At 41.9% G+C, this 19245-nt stretch overlaps 1 protein-coding gene and 1 non-coding gene across 2 annotated transcripts in view; both read left to right on the top strand.

Moving 5' to 3' along the window:
* The window catches only part of LOC126458549 (Golgi apparatus protein 1), a 156758-nt gene that overhangs the window by 43680 nt on the left and 93833 nt on the right, over positions 1-19245 (top strand). Inside the window, exons 7-9 of the mRNA XM_050095669.1 lie at positions 15808-16072; positions 16664-16833; positions 16922-17248. Of these exons, the coding sequence (XP_049951626.1) occupies positions 15808-16072; positions 16664-16833; positions 16922-17248 (762 nt within the window). The remainder of the gene's footprint in view (positions 1-15807; positions 16073-16663; positions 16834-16921; positions 17249-19245) is intronic.
* Positions 7610-7684, top strand: Trnas-cga (transfer RNA serine (anticodon CGA)). The gene has a single exon. It is a non-coding gene; the product is annotated as a tRNA-Ser (tRNA).

The following is a 19245-nucleotide window of genomic DNA, read 5'->3' as shown; positions in this document are numbered from 1 at the left end:
CCAAACAACACCCTAGTCTTCCTCTAACCGGAAAGGCTCAAAGAAGTCCACCAAAGGCAAACCGTCTTTTCCTTCGCCAACTTGAAGATCCTGTTCGACGGTGTCGCCATGTGGTACCTTAGCCCAGCCAGCCTCTGTCTTGGCGGTGTGCACCACCAATCGTTTTTCTGCGTTGGACTCCACGAACCAACCGCACAAGCAAGCCGATGCCTTTGTGAACCCCATGGAGCAAGATCCTCCTGCTTCTGTGCCCTGTAGCTTCAGGCAGTGTTGGCTTCGGTCACACAGCTTGAGGCTGTTGCCAGTGGGCATCACTGTGGGGGTCCGGATGGGGGTTTGTCGGGGACTGCCAGCTCGTCGCAAGCATCCCCCGATCGGACTAAGACTGTGGCTGCCCAGGATACTGCCCACATTGAGGCTGATCCCTCACCTGTGGTAGAGTGGGAGGTCGTCTCGAGGTGTGGCAGGGGGCGAAAGACATTTCGGATGGCTGAACGGAAGGCCTCTCCAGTTTGTCTGACGAACCGGTTTCAGGCTCTGTCTCAGGCTGATACTGATCTTCGGCCGGACGTGGCTGCTTGTCCTGTTTTAGAGGTTGCCCCTCAGTCTGCAAGATCTGGGCGGTCGCAGAGGGTGGGCTTATTGGTAGTTGGGAGCTCCAACGTCAGGTGCGTAATGGGGCCCCTTAGGGATATGGCAGCAAGAGAGGGGAAGAAAAGCAATGTGCACTCCGTGTGCGTACTGGGGGGAGTCATTCCAGATGTGGAAAGGGTCCTTCCGGATGCCATGAAGGGTACAGGGTGCACCCATCTGCAGGTGGTCGCTCATGTTGGCACCAATGATGTGTGTCGCTATGGATTGGAGGAAATCCTCTCTGGCTTCCGGCGGCTATCTGATTTGGTGAAGACTGCCAGTCTCGCTAGTGAGATGAAAGCAGAGCTCACCATCTGCAGCATCGTCGACAGGACTGACTGCGGACCTTTGGTACAGAGCCGAGTGGAGGGTCTGAATCAGAGGCTGAGACGGTTCTGCGGCCGTGTGGGCTGCAAATTCCTCGACTTGCGCTGTAGGGTGGTGGGATTTCGGGTTCCGCTGGATAGGTCAGGAGTCCACTACACGCAGCAAGCGGCTACACGGGTAGCAGGGGTTGTGTGGCGTGGACTGGGCAGTTTTTTAGATTAGATGGCCTCGGGCAAGTACAGAAAGGGCAGCAGCCTCAAAGGTTGCGGGGCAAAGTCAGGACATGCGGGGGCCAAGCAGCAATCGATATTGTAATTGTAAACTGTCGAGGCTGCATTGGTAAAGTACCGGAACTTCAAGCGCTGATAGAAAGCACCGAAGCTGAAATCGTTATCGGTACAGAAAGCTGGCTGAAGCCAGAGATAAATTCAGCCGAAATTTTTACAAAGGCACTGACGGTGCTTAGAAAGGATAGATTGCATGCAACTGGTGGTGGCGTTTTTGTTGCTGTTAGTAGTTTATCCTGTAGTGAAGTAGAAGTTGATAGTTCCTGTGAATTATTATGGGTGGAGGTTACACTCAACAACCGAGCTAGGTTAATAGTTGGCTCCTTTTACCGACCTCCTGACTCAGCAGTATTAGTGGCAGAACAACTGAGAGAAAATTTGGAATACATTTCACATAAATTTTCTCAGCATGTTATAGTCTTAGGTGGAGATTTCAATTTACCAGATATAGACTGGGACACTCAAATGTTTAGGATGGGTGGTAGGGACAGAGCATCGAGTGACATTATACTGAGTGCACTATCCGAAAATTACCTCGAGCAATTAAACAGAGAACCGACTCGTGGAGATAACATCTTGGACCTACTGATAACAAACAGACCCGAACTTTTCGACTCTTTAAGTGCAGAACAGGGAATCAGTGATCATAAGGCCGTTGCAGCATCCCTGAATATGGAAGTTAATAGGAATATAAAAAAAGGGAGGAAGGTTTATCTGTTTAGCAAGAGTAATAGAAGGCAGATTTCAGACTACCTAACAGATCAAAACGAAAATTTCTGTTCCGACACTGACAATGTTGAGTGTTTATGGAAAAAGTTCAAGGCAATCGTAAAATGCGTTTTAGACAGGTACGTGCCGAGTAAAACTGTGAGGGACGGGAAAAACCCACCGTGGTTCAACAACAAAGTTAGGAAACTACTGCGAAAGCAAAGAGAGCTTCACTCCAAGTTTAAACGCAGCCAAAACCTCTCAGACAAACAGAAGCTAAACAATGTCAAAAGTTAGCGTAAGGAGGGCTATGCGTGAAGCGTTCATTGAATTCGAAAGTGAAATTCTATGTACCGACTTGACAGAAAATCCTAGGAAGTTCAGGTCTTATGTTAAATCAGTAAGTGGCTCAAAACAGCATATCCAGACACTCCGGGATGATGATGGCATTGAAACAGAGGATGACACGCGTAAAGCTGAAATACTAAACACATTTTTCCAAAGCTGTTTCACAGGGGAAGACCCCACTGCAGTTCCTTCTCTAAATCCTTGCACAAACGGAAAAATGGCTGACATCGAAATAAGTGTCCCAGGAATAGAAAAGCAACTGGAATCACTCAACAGAGGAAAGTCCACTGGACCTGACGGGATACCAATTCGATTCTACACAGAGTAAGCGAAAGAACTTGCCCCCCCCTTCTAACAGTCTTGTACCGTAAGTCTCTAGAGGAACGGAAGGTTCCAAATGATTGGAAAAGAGCACAGGTAGTTCCAGTTTTTAAGAAGGGTCGTCGAGCAGATGCGCAAAACTATAGACCTATATCTCTGACATCGATCTGTTGTAGAATTTTAGAACATGTTTTTTGCTCACGTATCGTGTCGTTTTTGGAAACCCAGAATCTACTCTGTAGGAATCAACATGGATTCCGGAAACAGCGATCGTGTGAGACCCAACTCGCTTTATTTGTTCATGAGACCCAGAAAATATTAGATACAGGCTCCCAGGTAGATGCTATTTTCCTTGACTTCTGGAAGGCGTTCAATACAGTTCCGCACTGTCGCCTGATAAACAAAGTAAGAGCCTACAGAATATCAGACCAGCTGTGTGGCTGGATTGAAGAGTTATTAGCAAACAGAACACAGCATGTTGTTATCAATGGGGAGACGTCTACAGACGTTAAAGTAACCTCTGGCATGCCACAGGGGAGTGTTATGGGACCATTGCTTTTCACAATGTATATAAATGACCTGGTGGATAGTGTCGGAAGTTCCGTGCGGCTTTTTGCGGATGATGCTGTAGTATACAGAGAAGTTGCAGCATTAGAAAATTGTAGCGAAATGCAGGAAGATCTGCAGTGGATAGGCACTTGGTGCAGGGAGTGGCAACTGACCCTTAACATAGACAAATGTAATGTATTGCAAATACATAGAAAGAAGGATCCTTTATTGTATGATTATATGATAGCGGAACAAACACTGGTAGCAGTTACTTCTGTAAAATATCTGGGAGTATGCGTGCGGAACGATTTGAAGTGGAATGATCATATAAAATTAATTGTTGGTAAGGCGGGTGCCAGGTTGAGATTCATTGGGAGAGTCCTTAGAAAATGTAGTCCATCAACAATGGAGGTGGCTTACAAAACACTCGTTCGACCTATGCTTGAGTATTGCTCGTCAGTGTGGGATCCGTACCAGATCGGCTTGACAGAGGAGATAGAGAAGATCCAAAGAAGAGCGGCGCGTTTCGTCACAGGGTTATTTGGTAAGCGTGATAGCGTTACGGAGATGTTTAGCAAACTCAAGTGGCAGACTCTGCAAGAGAGGCGCTCTGCATCGCGGTGTAGCTTGCTGCCCAGGTTTCGAGAGGGTGGGTTTCTGGATGAGGTATCGAATATATTGCTTCCCCCTACTTATACCTCCCGAGGAGATCACGAATGTAAAATTAGAGAGATTAGAGCGCGCACGGAGGCTTTCAGACAGTCGTTCTTCCCGCGAACCATACGCGACTGTAACAGAATAGGGAGGAAATGACCGTGGCATGTAAAGTGGGTGGCTTGCGGAGTATAAATGTAGATGTAGATGTAGTAGCGACTCTACACTGGCTGTCATTCGGCAACCGCCGATTTGAGAGCTCTACATCTCTTCCTCATCATGACTCTCCTCCAATGCAACATTCATGGACTTCGGTCCCAGAAAGAGGACTTATGGCTGCTTTTAGCATCACAGTGTCCCCTTGTACTCTGCCTTCAGGGAAAGAATTGCACCCTCACTACCACTTTGAGCTTTCACATTACTTACCAATTCATTTTGACCTTCCTCTTGAAGTCGGCATTCCATCTCATGGGAGCATCATGCTGCTCATACGGGATGAAATTCTTAGTCAACTCATCTCCTTGGCTACTCGTCTTCAAGCTGTTGCAGTTCACCTTTTCCTTCCCCACCTGACCTTTTCCCTCTGTACCATTTATATACCTCCGTCATTTGATGTCACCAGGTCATACTCCCTTAGCTTATTGGGCAGCTACCTCCCCCAATTTTGCTACTCAGTGACTCTAAAGCACATCATCCCCTTTCAGGTGCTCCCAGGACCTGTCAGAGAGGTGCCCTCTTGGGTGACGTACTTAACCAACTTAACATCTTCTGCCTTAACACTGGAGCACCAACTTACCTTTCAGACTCCTCGCCCACTTATTCCTGTTTGGACCTATCCTTTTGCACTGCCTACCTTGCCCATCATCTCAAGTAGTCCGTTCTTTCTGACACCTACTCGGGCGACCATTTCCCCTGTGCTCTCCTTTTGCTGACTCCTATGCCACCCGCTTGCATGTCCAAATGGCAGCTTACTAAGGCTGACTGACAGCTTTACTCCTCCCTGGTGACCTTCAAAGAATGAGATTTCCCCAGTTGTGATGACCAGGTGGACTATCTTCTTACTGTTGCAGAATGTTCCATTCCTTGCACTTCCTCTTTACCACATCGTGTCCCAGTCCCTTGGTGGATTGAGGCATGCCGGAATGCAATTCGCGCACAGAGACATGCTCTCCGTGTTTTTAACCATCATCCTACGAGGCAAACTGCATTCATTATAAACAGATGTGTGCAAAGTGTCGTCGCATTCTTCGGGATAGCAAATGAGATAGCTGGGTTTCATCTACTATTTCTTTTAACAGTACCATCCTTTCCTCTGTCATTTGGGACAACCTCCGACAGCTTTCTGGGACCAAGATCCATTCCTCCGTTTCTGGCCTCACATAGCACACAAAGTTATCGTGGACCCAATTGCTATTTCCAACAACTTGGGCCACCATTTTGTGGAAGTTTAGAGTTCTTCCCACTATCACCCTGTCTTCCTCCATTGGAAACGAGCAGAGGATGCTCGGGCGATACCCTTCGCTTCTCCGAATCATGAATGCTACAATGCCACCTTTACTATGAGGGAGCTCGATTGTGCTCTCGGTTCATCCCGATCCTCTGCCCCAGGGCCGGACACCATCCACATTCAGATGTTGCAGCACCTTTCTCCTGTGGGCAAGCACTTTCTGCTTAACACGTACAACTGCATCTGGGTAGAGGGCACATTTCCCAGACGTTGGTGTGAAGCCACTGTCATACTCATACCTAAGCCCAGTAAGGACAAAACCTTCCTTCTAGCTACCACCCCATCTCTCATACCAGCTGCGTTTGCAAGGTGATGGAATGTATGATTCATGCCCGGCTGGTATGGTGGTTTGAGTCTCGCAATTTACTGACAAATGAGCAGTGGATTTTGAGCACAGCATTCTGCAGTTGCCCATCTCTTTACTTTGTCCACCCATGTCATGAATGGTTTTCTGTAGAAATCCCAGACTGCAGCCACGTTTTTCGATTTGGAGAAGGCCTATGACAGATGCTGAAGAAATTGTATCCTCCATATTCTTTACACTTGGGTCTTCCATGGCCTCCTGCCCCGTTTCCTTCAGGAATTTTTACAAGATCGAGTTTTCAAGGTGCGTGTGGGTTCTGCCTTGTCGGACACCTTTATCCAGAAAAATGGTGTGCCTCAGGGTTCCGTTCTGAGTGTCGTCCTCTTTGCTATCGCCATTAACCCTATCATGGCCGGTCTCCCACCGGGCATCTCTGGCTCCCTTTTCGTGGACGATTTTGCCATCTATTGCAGTTCTCCATGGACCTGTCTCACTGAGCGACATTTTAAGTGGTGTCTTAGTCATCTTTACTCCTGCAGCATCGCCAATGGCTTTCGCTTTTCCACTGACAAAACCGTCTGTATGAATTTCTGGTGATGCCAGTGGTTTCTCCCATCATCTTTACATCTTGGGCCTGTTGCCCTTCTGTTCTTTGAAACTACAAAATTCCTGGGGCTCATGCTCGATAGGAAACTCTCATGGTCTTCCCATGTATCTTACCTGGCAGCTCACTGTACGCGTTTCCTCAGTGTCCTATGTGTCCTCAATGGTACTTCCTGGGGTGCCGATTGAACCACTCTCCTCCGTTTTTACTGGTCCCTTGTCCATTCGAAACTAGACTATGGGTGCTTTGTTTATGCGTCTGCACGCCCATCCCTCTTACGCCATCTCAACACTATCTACCATTGTGGCATCCATTTGGCCACAGGCACCTTTTACACCAGCCCAGTTGAGAATCTGATGAGCCTTAAGAATTTTGCACTTTGCCCTTTTCCACTGTTTCCCCAGCTGCTGAGGTTCAATGTTCTCAGGTAGCAGATCCCTAATGGACCATAGGTTACTCAGAGGAGTGGAAGTCTTAAAGTTCAATATTACCTCCCCAGGAGTCAACAGATGCGTTTCATGCTTGGCCGTGTTAAACACCATCATAAGCCAAGGGAGTGTGCGATCCCAGTTCTCCTGGTCTTTACTGTGATAGGCAATTAATGCCACCCTGAGATTGCGATTTACCCTTTCGGCATACGATGGGTTTGGGTAATAGGGAGTCGTGGTCCCATGGGTAATGCCCATTCCCGTGCAAAAGTTCTTAAACCCTCCTGAGGTAAAACATGAAGCATTGTCTCTTATCAAATACTGCGGCAGCCCAAACATGCCGTATATATTTTTCAAATTCTGAATAACAATTTCAGTTGTCGCTGCCTGTGGTGTGCGTACTGTAAGACCTTCGGTACACACACAATCAGATTATTTGACTTGTCACTCTAACGAAGTGAGCGAGTGTCAGCAATATGTCTCATGGTCTTATCATGGCGTGTTTCTCTTCTGCCGTTAGGTCAGATGATAGAAATGCCACTTGCACGCTTAGAGTAGCAGATTGACGGTGACCAACTTCAAACAGAACTTGATTAATTTTCACACACATTTATTAATATCGTAACAAGCATAAACCTTACGTAACTTGATTCTGGATGCTATTTACAATTGACAATCTGAAGTTCCTTTGGTCTTAGTACGTCAATCTTATTCTCACATATCTCTGATACTTGACAATGTGTCTGTACATTTATCTTCATGGCTATGTACGAGAATATGATAATCTAATGGGGGATGTGGCTAACCCATGTCTCTGCAATATCCTTTCTTTCAGGAGTGCTAGTTCTGCACGTTTCGCAGGAGAGCTTCTGTAAAGTTTGGAAGGTAGGAGACGAGGTACTGGCAGAAGTAAAGCTGTGGGTACCGGGCGTGAGTCGTGCGTCGGTAGCTCAGTTGGTAGAGCACTTGCCCTCGAAAGGCAAAGGTCCCGAGTTCGAGTCTCGGTCGGGCACACAGTTTTAATCTGCCAGGAAGTTTCATATCAGCTACTTGGTTTTCCGATCCTTTAATGTTCTTGACCTGGAACTTAAATGCCAAGATCCGTGTTGCCCATCTAGCTATCCTTCCGGTCTTATGAGGACGTGCAAGGACCCAGCTCAGCGCCTGGTTATCGGTCTCTGAGAAAAACTGTGTGTGTTCTAGGTAATACCGAAATTTCTCCATGCCAAATAATACTGTGAGCGCCTCCAGCTTGTAAATAGAATAGTTCTTTTCTAAATGGTTCAAAGCACACGAAGCATAGGCAATAGGCCTCCTTCCTGCGTCCCCTTCCTGAAGAAGGACCGCCCCCAACCACCTCATTTGAGGCATCAGTCTGAAGTATAAACAGAGCATCGAAATCAGGAAGTGCGAGTACTGGTGCTGATGCCAAGGACTGTTTCAGGGATTCCTGCATGGCTTCCTGTGGAGGACCCCACTCAAATTTTTGCCACTTCTTATGCAAGGCATTCAATGGAGCCGTATTCTCCGCAAACCCCGGAATGAAATTTGCTACCCCTGACACACTTCGCAACCTCCTTCACATTTATAGTAATGGGCAACTGCTTTAGAGCTCACAACTGTTCCGCAGCAGTGCTTATCCCCTCCGAAGAGACCACATGACCAGGGAAGTGCATAGATTCACGAGCACACTTTACCTTGGCTGGATTCACCGTAAGATCCGCCTTCCTTAACCTCACTAAAACCTCCCTTAAATGTCGATAATGTTCCTGCATGCGGATCGGGAAGAGGTACTAACCACAATACCACTTTTTTATTCAAATCCCTATAATCGACCGTTGGGCGATAATTCCCATCAGGTTTCCGGACCAGAATTATGGGCGCAGCATATGGCGTATTAGAGGGCCAAATTACTTCCTAATCTAACATCTTTTCAATCTTTTCCTTCAACAGTTTCATTCAAGGTGGAGCCAGCCTATACGGTGCTTTCTTAATAGCATGTTATCAGATAATTCGATGTGATATTCCACGAGACATGTCACCCTCAACCTCTTCGTCAAAACATCTGGGAATTCACTACATAATCTCTGTATTTTCTCTTTCTGTGCATATTCCAAATGTTCTAACCGCAACCCTTTCTCTTGTCTCTTTTCGGTTTGTAATGCCTCTTCACTAGTCACAACTGCCACAGAAACTTCCCTTTGGTGCTTACAAAATTCAAAACTCTTCTCCGGCTTAAATCTGAAGCCAAATTGCCTTGCACCCCAATCAGTCACCAAATCCGATCTTTTTAATAACATCAGCTTCTAGAATGCATGTCGTGGCAAGCCTGCTTACCACTCTCAACCTCACCCTCCACGTGAAATTCCTAATTCTCAGTTTAGCCCATACGGCACCCTTCACTCTTACACTGGACTGATTTATTGCCTTGTATTTAACTGTATCCTTTTCTATTTTACTCCACTTACAAATAGCACTGTTAACGGTTAAACCAATTTTCTTCGATCGCCGTAATAGCACTACCAGAGTCCAACAACATACACACAGGTTCCTCATTCACAACACAGCATACAAAAGGTAAACCCTGTTCCTCCCCTCTACTTATTGCATAAATATCTTTCCGTTCCATTCCTACCTCTTGTTGTAATTGTCAGGACGTCTTCGGCTTACTCTTTCAACAATTCCTACTAATGTGCGGAACACTTCATATGTTGTTTCAAAGAGGGTAATCTCATGGTAATTGCTGCACTCTGCCTTGTTGCCTTTCTTATGTAATTTGTAGATGCTCCTATCCTAAGGCATGTCTTTCTTTATCCAAGTTTCCTTTATTAATTCATTAGCAGTCGTCTCCACCTTCTTTCCCCCGAATTTTAATAAATTGCCTCCATGTCGTCCTCTGCAGCTGCTTTGTAATTGTTTAAGTTTTTTAACTGCATTCTTCACCGTCTCTAAGTCTGGTGGTTTCAACTTCCTGCACCTCCCCCCTCCCTTCCCCATCCACTTCTGATTCTAATTCCAGTTCCAAGTTTAGTTCCTCCTCTTCCTCATTGAAGATTACATGGATTTTAGTGATTGTACAGACGTGTTGAGCATGCATCTTGAGGACTATGGTCCCAACATTGTTTTTCAGAAATGGACATAGGCTCCATTCTTTCAAACAGGTGATATAGTATGTTTACCTGTGCTTACATTTCCTTGTGGTTCATATGACACTTTCAGCATTACTTTTCATTGTTTGACCACTGTCTGAAGTGTTGAAACTGCAGGTCACTATATTTGTTCAGTACTAATTCCTGAGTAAACACAACTTCTGTAGACTTTCTTAAGGTTCATTCTGCTAAGTGTTGTGGAAAGTTCTGGTAGAATGTAAAGAGTTTAGGAGCAAAGGAAACCACTCACTGAAAAGCAGAAGCATTGAGTCGTCAGAATGCAAACACAAAAATAGAGAGAAAACTTGCTAGCTTTTGGTGTACATAATTTCTCAAGCTAGAGACATACATAATTTCTCAAGCTAGAGACAGCTAGCCAGATTTCTTTCTTTCTGTCTGTGTGTATATATGTGTGTGTGTGTGTGTGTGTGTGTGTGTGTGTGTGTGTGTGTGTGTGTGTGTGTGTGTGTGTGTGAAGGATATTCTTCAAAAGCTAGCAAGTTTTCTTTCTTTCTGTGTGTACCTGTTGAAAACTCAGTGGTTCTCCTATTCAGTAAATGGTCTCCTTTACATCTAAAGCATTTACATTCTGCCAAATGTGTTGTTCAAAAGTATTTGCTGAAGCTTTTAGATAGTTGCACAAGTTCATAGCAATTTTGTTTTGCATGTTGGTATTCCAGTTACTATGGGTTTATTCATCAATTGTCATTTTTTGTTTGTAGTTCTCTGTTGCTATCTGAGTGTACGTAGTGTCAGTTTGTCATTTGGAGATGGTGAGTGGAGCTGTGGGTGCTAGAAAATGGACTGCCAAGTGGAGAAATCAGAACATTTCTGACATATTCTTCTGTACGAGTTCAGTAGAAGGCAGTCAGAAACATTTGCGCCATGTATGAGGATAATGCCATTGGACAGAGCTTGGCAAAAAAAAAGGTTATTTTTTTTTAAGGAGGATCATTTTGACATCAATGACTCTACTTGTTCATAAAAACCTTTGAGTGTTTGAACATTGTTTAAACACATTAATCCACAGTAATCCACTTCGGTGTACTCAAGAACTGGCAAATGTGAAGAAGTTGATCATTACATCATCATGTGAGACACTTGCATGTAGTGGCAAGATTAAAAAATCAGGGATATGGGTACCACATGCTCTAAGCCAAAATCACAAAAATCAGTGGGTTGCTATATGTGCATCTCTGCTTGCTCACCGTCAACTGACTTGTGAAAAACTTTTGACCTTTCCTATCCTTCATCGTTACTGGTGATGAGAATGGTATCTGTTTGCTGACATAAGGAAAAGAAAAGAATGTTTGAGCCCAAAGCAAGCAGCAACTTTCCATACAAAAACCTGAGCACATCCATAGAAGACCATATTATGCGTCTTATGGAACAACGAAGGTGTTGTGTGCTACGAATTGCTTTCCCAAGGTGTAACCATCACTGCTGACATTGTCAACAACTGAGAAATATTGCAGGTGCAATTCAAGAAAAACTATCAGGAAGACTACATAAAGTAATGCTATGCCTGCCTGGATTATGCTAGACTGACAAAAAATGCTATACAGGAGTTGGGTTAGAAAGTCATTCTGCACCCACCTTGTTCACCTGATCTTGTGCTTTCAGATTTTCACCTTTTTCACTGTCTATTGAACTACCTTCAAGAAACTTCCTTCCTGGATGAAAATGCACTCCGAACGTTGCTTGATGAGTTCCTTGCCTCAAAACCGTCTGATTTCTGCAGCCGTCGAATCGGCAAGTTACCCCAGCATTGGGAGACTGTTGTAAATAGTGAAGGAGAATATATTATTCGTGACTGAAGTCTCTGTTATGTGTATCTATTGTGTTATTAAGCATATGGGAAAAAGCTACGAACTTACGCACTGGCCTAATAATGCTTCTTTCGTGAAGGGATTCGAGTTTTAACGTGTTGAGATCGAGGGCCTCTTCTGAAACATGTGCAGTAACTATTTTCAAAATCTAGTATCCGTATATGATTTGTCACAACCTGTTTTGGTGTACTGGAATTATATTTACTGAGCCACTGCACGTTTGTAATTGATCGAATGTAAGCTCTTTGATAGCATAAGAAAGGCCAATGTGGGTGACATGGCCTGGATATCAATTTCAAAAAAATTTATACAGTTTTTCTGCCTTTATTTTTTGAGATGACAGAGTGGTATTTAAATTGAGTCACTTTTCAGACATAACTTTTTTAAAAAAGATGTGTAATTCTTTCAGATACTACTAGAGATTTCTTGCCTTTGAAGCTTCATGACATATCTAGAAGACAATAAAGTGTTGCTTAAGCCATTTCATATCATTATTCCAATCTTTTTTATTAAACATCTGACAACTGTGCCAGATTCATTGATTCTGTGGCTGCAGTTGTATGTTGTTAAGAGAAGCAACCATCATTGTAGTTACAGTATGTACTGTATCTGTTGTCTTTCTATGAATTGTTGATTGATTGCTGTTTTTGTTGTTACTATTGCCAAAGCTACAAAAGATCTTGATCTGTTGTCATAGCATGTTGTGCTGCTAAGTTCAGATAGTTCTTTTTATTGTCTTGTAACAGAAACATATTCTTTCACTTCACAGGTTCACCATCTTTGACACACATTCCTGTTGAGGAAACACTTTTATAAACCTCAGTCATATCCAGAAATGTGCATTAATTGCAGTAAAATGTATAAACTAATAAATTATTAGTCTCTAAGTAGAGTTCAACACTGATTGTTTCAGCATTCTGTGCATGAAATGAGTTAAACCTGATGTTTAGTTGCATACCAAATAAAAATTAAAGATGCCTTGACAGCCAGTGAGCAAGACTTGAGAAATCCAGACAGGTGGAACAGGGTCCAGAAAGTAGTGAAAGAGCAAGTAGAAGAAACAGTTGGTATAAGAAGAAAGGAAAGAAATGAGTGGATTGATCATGAATGTACACAAGTTATAGAATGTAAAAATGCAGCAAGACTGAAAATGTTACATAGAAAGACAAGAAGAAACATGAAGGTGTATAAAGAATTAAGGTCTAATGTGCATAGGACACATAAGAAAAAGGAGGAGGAGTACTAAAGGAACAGATTGAAACAAGAAAATTCTGTCATGCAATAGGAAAGATGAGAAAAATTTTCAGCCAATACAAAATGCATGAAAAAATAAAAATGGTAAGATAATTAGAGACAAACTAAAGTATTGCAGAGATGGGCATAAGATTTTGAAGATATGCTCAATATCAACTCGGACCATGAATCCAAAAATTCACAAGAACAGCAAGAGAATGTAGAGGCTAGAGAGGTTAAAAGGGAAGAATCAAAGAGACCAACAATGCAGGATTTGAAGACGGTTATACATAAATTGAAAAGTAACCATGCACCTGATGAAGATGGGATAGGATGAGAATTTACGAAATTTGGTAGTCATATGCTAATATGTGAAATACGTGCACTAATAAATAGCATATGGAAAAATGAAAACATGCATGAGGACTGCAAAACTGAATAAGGTGCCGTATACATAAGAGTGGAGAAAAGTTAGCTTGTGAAAATTATAAAGGAATAACTTTATTAGATACAGCCTACAAGATTTTTCCAGGGTCCTGAATGAAAGGATAAAGAAGTGCGCTGAGAATATCCTCAGAGATTACCAATGCAGTTTCTGACCAAGTAGAACCACTTCTAATCAGATGTTTGTTGTTAGACAAATAATAGAGAAATTTTGGGAGTGTGACAAGATGTCCACTTCCTGTTTATTGATTTTAACAAACTTTTGATAGTGTTAACTAGCCAGCATTGTATAACATACTAAAAGAATTGGGCATCTGTGATGTGCTAAGAAGGTTAGTGGAGTTAACAATTATGGACACAAAGGCAAAAGTAAAAGTTAGCAACAAAATGATCAAGAGCTTTAAGTTTAAAGATTGAGTGAAACAGGGTGACAGTGTCTCTGCAGTCCTGTTCAACTTAGTGCTGTATAGTGTGATACAATAAATAGATGAGAGAGGAACAGTAATGATGAAATTCAGTCATATATGTGCATATGCAGATTATTTTGCAATTGTGGCAAAATATCTAAACACCCTTAAAGAATTGTATGAAATAATGGAAGCAGAAGAAAGAAAAATATGACTTATACTGAGTGAAAACCAGATCAAATACATGGTAATGTCCATTTCTGAGGAATGCACAACACTACATGACCTCAAGGCCCCTAAGAAATGTTTTAGAGCTGTCGGCTGCTTCAGTTATTTAGGTGCCCTCTTGATCAGTGATAATAATGTGAGACAATGTATTAGAGAATGATAAAAGCAGGAAACAGCCTATTATGCAAACTTACAGGTTTTAAAGAATTCTCTATTAGAAGGTCAACCAGGTCAAGAGTATGCTATTCCCTTGTGTGACCAGTTGTTATATATGGGTCAGAAATGTTGACAATGACAGAAGCAGATCTAAACAACCTAAGGGCATTTGAAAGGAAACCCTACCAAAAATTTATGAGCCCATGAGAGGGCAGGTGGTGGGGAACAATGTACAACCATGAAATACAAGAGCTTATAAAAGGGAAAGATATAGTGAAAGTTGTTGAATCACAAAGAAAATGGTGGTTAGAACATATGGGGAAGATGACACATGTCAGGATGCCCAAACAAATTATGAAAGGCAGATTTTACTCCAGAACGAGGAAGGGCTATGCAAGAGCTAGGTGGTTGGAAAATGTTGGCTTACCTTATCAAGATGGAGATCCAAGAATGGAAGAGAAAAACAAAGATTTATGGAGGAAGATTGTTGAGAAGGCAAGGCCCATCAAGCACTGTAGTGAAGAAGAAGAAGAAGAAGAAATGATGATGATGATGATGATGATGATGATGATGATGATGATGATGATTAGTTAACATAAGTCTGTTTTGTAGTGGTTAATAAAAAAAATGGGAGAAGAGAGACCGTGAAAAAGGGAAAGAATGAAGAGCAAATCGGACATTGTATTACAGAAAAGCTATCGGACTTCGTTATTCGGAAAAGCTATTGTTGGGGTGGTCCTTGTGGCGTTTTTGAGCAAAAGTTAAACCAATTTTCACTACAAAAGTTATTGAAAAGAAACAGAGAATAACAGAATGTAACGGACAGGGAGAAGTGGCGTAGACGAGAGATCATCCTTTACCAGATTAACTTATCTTCTTTAGGGCGGCGTCCACGTCTTCAAAAATCTCATTCATTTCAGCGTGAAAAAATCTGCTCCGAAATCTTGCAATAGTCCAGGGACCACTAATTTATACCAATTAAAATCATCTTGATACTGTATGCAATTTAATTCACTTTGCTACTTCCATCCACCGAATTTCTTAATAATTTCCACAATGTCTACACATTACAATAAGATCAAGATTAGCCATTAAGTTTTTACGTCAGCATCCGATCACGCCTGCCTTAAGCTACCGCTATCAAGAGACAATTGAAAACGGAATAAAAAAACAAAAAAAGTTAACAATTTTGGTAGTTTCTCTGCCGTCGAGCGCTCATACCGCTGCGACGAGATATTTTTTATCTGAGGGAACGAGTGTAGCGCGGCGAAATTCAAAGCCCCGCTACAGTTTCCCAGAGCCTGTGCTGAGGTTATTAAGCTTGATGTGCTACCTGTCATGAGTAACAGTGACTTACGGCGGGGTTTCACATAGCAAGGATTACTTGCTGTGACTGAGCAGCGTGCATCCACATTAAAACAGTTAAGCAAAGGTATTTGCTACATCTGGTTTATGGTTTCCAGCACCTTTGGTGGTAGCCTGTGTCATTGACACAAGTGGTAGTTCCATATCTGTCAAATCAATTGATTCTTTGGAGGGCATCAAAAGAGGACTGAACAGTTAACTAAACCTGGCTCTACTGATGTGATAATTATCGACAGAAGTGGCAGACCTATTCATCTGATATATTGTATTTTCTCCTCCATTCCTTTTCTTTTTTCCAAATTTATTCATTTCCTCCCGTCTTTCAGGGTTTTGTCCTGCTTGATGGAGAAGCTTGGCACTGACCACATGAATGAAGCATGTGAAACAGCACTTCTTCAGATCCAGTATTTTGTTGCTCGAGACTTTAAACTAGACCCACAACTCTTTAGGAACTGTCGTGAAGATGCAGCTCGTTTATGCCACGCAAAGAGATTTTGGATTGATGCAGATGGTCAAATGGACCCTGAACGTGGCCCCTTGGTGCTGCCTTGCCTGTATCGCTATGCTTATCACACTCAGGAAACATTGAAAGTAAGCAGATTCTTTATAATCTAGATGTACTTTTATTACAAAAATTGTCACACTGCATTCTTGTTAATTATTAAACATGGTTTGAAGCGCATGAGTATGCCACGGATTGTGAAGGGTTACACGCAGTGTCAGGAAGAGAGGAAGAGGGTGTAAAATGTGTGAGACAAGTGGTATCTGTAGCAGCAGACAGCTATATCTTAGCCGGCCGCGGTGGTCTAGCGGTTCTAGGCGCGCAGTCCGGAACCGCGCGACTGCTACGGTCGCAGGTTCGAATCCTGCCTCGGGCATGGATGTGTGTGATGTGCTTAGGTTAGTTAGGTGTAAGTAGTTCTAAGTTCTAGGGGACTGATGACCACAGATGTTAAGTCCCATAGTGCTCAGAGCCATTTGAACCATTTTGAGCTATATCTTAAGTGAATGTTGTATGGTCTGGACTATTACAACAGAACTAATTTAATAAAAAAAAGTTATCAGGGACTATTTATTTATTTTGTTTATTATTGCTGATGAATTACATGCATAGAAAAAATATGTTGTCTTACCTGAAATCACTTTTAATATACCTCTGTTAATGTCTGTAACTTCATACAGCTGAAATCTGAATGTCTTGCTGAGATACGTAGAGTTATGCGCCAGAGGGCTGTTAGTGTTGATCTGTTGCCTGAGGTGGAGGAAGTATGCATGGAAGACATAGCTATTCACTGTTATGAGAAGACTGGAAAGGGTGAAGAAATGGTATGCCTACAGGATAATCTGGAACGGTACGTAGCACTAAGCCGCTAAAGACTGACGCATTTTTTTATTTTAATATAGTGGAAATTAATAACTTATTCTGCTTGTTATTTCCAGTCTTGATCCTAAGTGTAAAACTGCAGTTGCAAATTTCACAGAAGAACAGGCAGAGCACATTGAACTGAATCCTATAATTCTCTCAGTCTGTCAAAAAGTCATGGAGAAACATTGTGAAGCAGAACTGGAAACTGGCAAGGATGAGGGAGATGTTATGGATTGCCTCATTGCACATAAAAATGAACCTGATGTCAGATCAAACTACAAATGTAGAGCTGCTGTTGAACATTTTCAGCTTATATCCTTAAAAGATTACCATTTCACGTACAAATTCAAAGAAGCATGTCGACAATCTGTCATTCGCTACTGTCCTGCTATTAAGACAAAGTAAGTTTGCTTTTCTTATTTGTTATTCTCTCTTTTGCATATTAAGGCCCTCGTAAAGGATTTGAATTATTTGTCAAATTCTCTCTTATGGCTGTGTCAAACAAGCTTGTACACATACCAACAAAATTTGTCAGTTGAACCTCACTTTCGAAGCAGATGCTGTTTGTGTGCGATATATTTTGACACAAGGGGATTGGTAACAAATGCAGATAAATCATTCCTGTAACACTGTCTCTGGCACTGTGTTTGAAGGAGAAGGAGAAGAAGAAGAAGAAGAAGAAGAAGAAAGCAAGGTGCTGGTCCAGGGAATGGTTTACAATGAGAAGGAAACATATTAAAATGTTCCAAAGGAAATGATAAGATCGAAACCTGTTGATTATGTCAACTGTCTGTGGACGGACAGCCAAACTTCTGATAATTGTTTTACTTCGCCTCACATTCAAAAGGAAGACAGAAGTATAAAATTATTTATTCTCTTCTACTTGGCCCTCTGATGACAATTCGTTAAACTACCACAACATGGAAACGTAGAGTCTATATCATATGTTGAAGAACTGGAGCGCTTCAGTTGTTTTATGTTATTACTATCCTGCTTGGATATTATGTGTGGAGTACTGATTTTTTTTCGTAACTTCTTTCTGTCCAGTGTATGGACACAAAAGATGAGACGCACTACCATGTTGATAAATGCCAGTGCTATTCTGTTTTTATCCTTGATCGTAGTTTCCATAGTTGTGGAAACTCATGATACTAAGAAAAACATTGTAATAGAACTACTTTTCACTAAAAGCGTGCAGTGAAACGTAAGTGCAAACAACATCCATCACCTTGTCAAATTTTCTGTCATTCAGAATTTCTGTTAAACTTCAGCACTGTAAGTGTGCCAATATTTGGCAAACATAGGAAGATTAGACAAATTATTTGACTGCGTACTGGGGCCTTAATAAAGCTGAGAACGAATCAGTGTAGAAAGTGAGTGAACTCTCTTTTTCTGTAAATAATTTCCACTGTGTTCATGTTGATACGATCTTCGTGAAGAAGTCACCTTTGGGGCAGAAAGTGAAATATTTTATGCTAATTAATAATGTTACCTCACAAATAAATGCTACTGCTCTTACTTTCATAGCAGCTGAGTTATAGCACAACAATTAAGCTTATAAGCACATAAATCCTGAGGAACAATCAAATGTATATAAAAGAAGTAGAAAACCATGAGGTTTGGGTTATTTCATAGATTCGTAGTTTCAATCTGAAGCAGTTGGCATCATAGCAGGGTGTTTCCATAAATGTTGACAAAATGCTTGATTTCGTAGAACATTGAAATTTTAAATTTTGCTGTTGCACTTTTTGTTGTACTGCCTTTGCTTGGCTTGTTGACTGATTGTCACAATTATTCATTTGTACCTATGGCCAGTATCGGTCGTCTGCTTACACTTTTACTTTTGTGTAACACAGACTTACCATTCTTTTTTAGCTTGAGAATTTGACATTATTATGTTTTAAACAAAGAGTTCAGTTGACAGTTAGTTTACGTATTTTCAAACTTGCTACATGGATAGCATTATGGGAACTGGTAGGCAAAATAATGTTGTAGCAAACCATCCAGATAGTTTTTTCCATAAATAAAAAGTAAATACCGTGAGATGAAAGATTACCCTTTTACGATCTCTTACGTATTAAAACTTGTAGTTTTTAGATGGATATTTCTTTTTCACTAGTTTTATGTATTTTCATTGTGTGTTTGACTCACCTTATTTATTCATTGTGAATCTGTTGACTTTTTCATTAATAGTTTGACTGCTAGGTATAGTTAAATCACAACTGAAAAATTTTGGAGACCTACTTAACGAATATGTGGAATGAACAGACATGGTGACAAGATAAAACAGACAGAGTTAGGTCAGGAGTCTGTAAGGAAAACCAAATGATAGAAGACTATGAAGACAGCTAGAAGGAGGAGGTATTCAGACAGTTTTACTTTGCATATATGCGATAGA

Source organism: Schistocerca serialis, chromosome 2 (assembly GCF_023864345.2).
Source record: "Schistocerca serialis cubense isolate TAMUIC-IGC-003099 chromosome 2, iqSchSeri2.2, whole genome shotgun sequence".
Classification (NCBI taxonomy): domain Eukaryota; kingdom Metazoa; phylum Arthropoda; class Insecta; order Orthoptera; family Acrididae; genus Schistocerca; species Schistocerca serialis.
The sequence above is the reverse complement of the archived record's forward strand: the minus strand, read 5'-3'. Positions and strand labels throughout refer to the sequence as shown.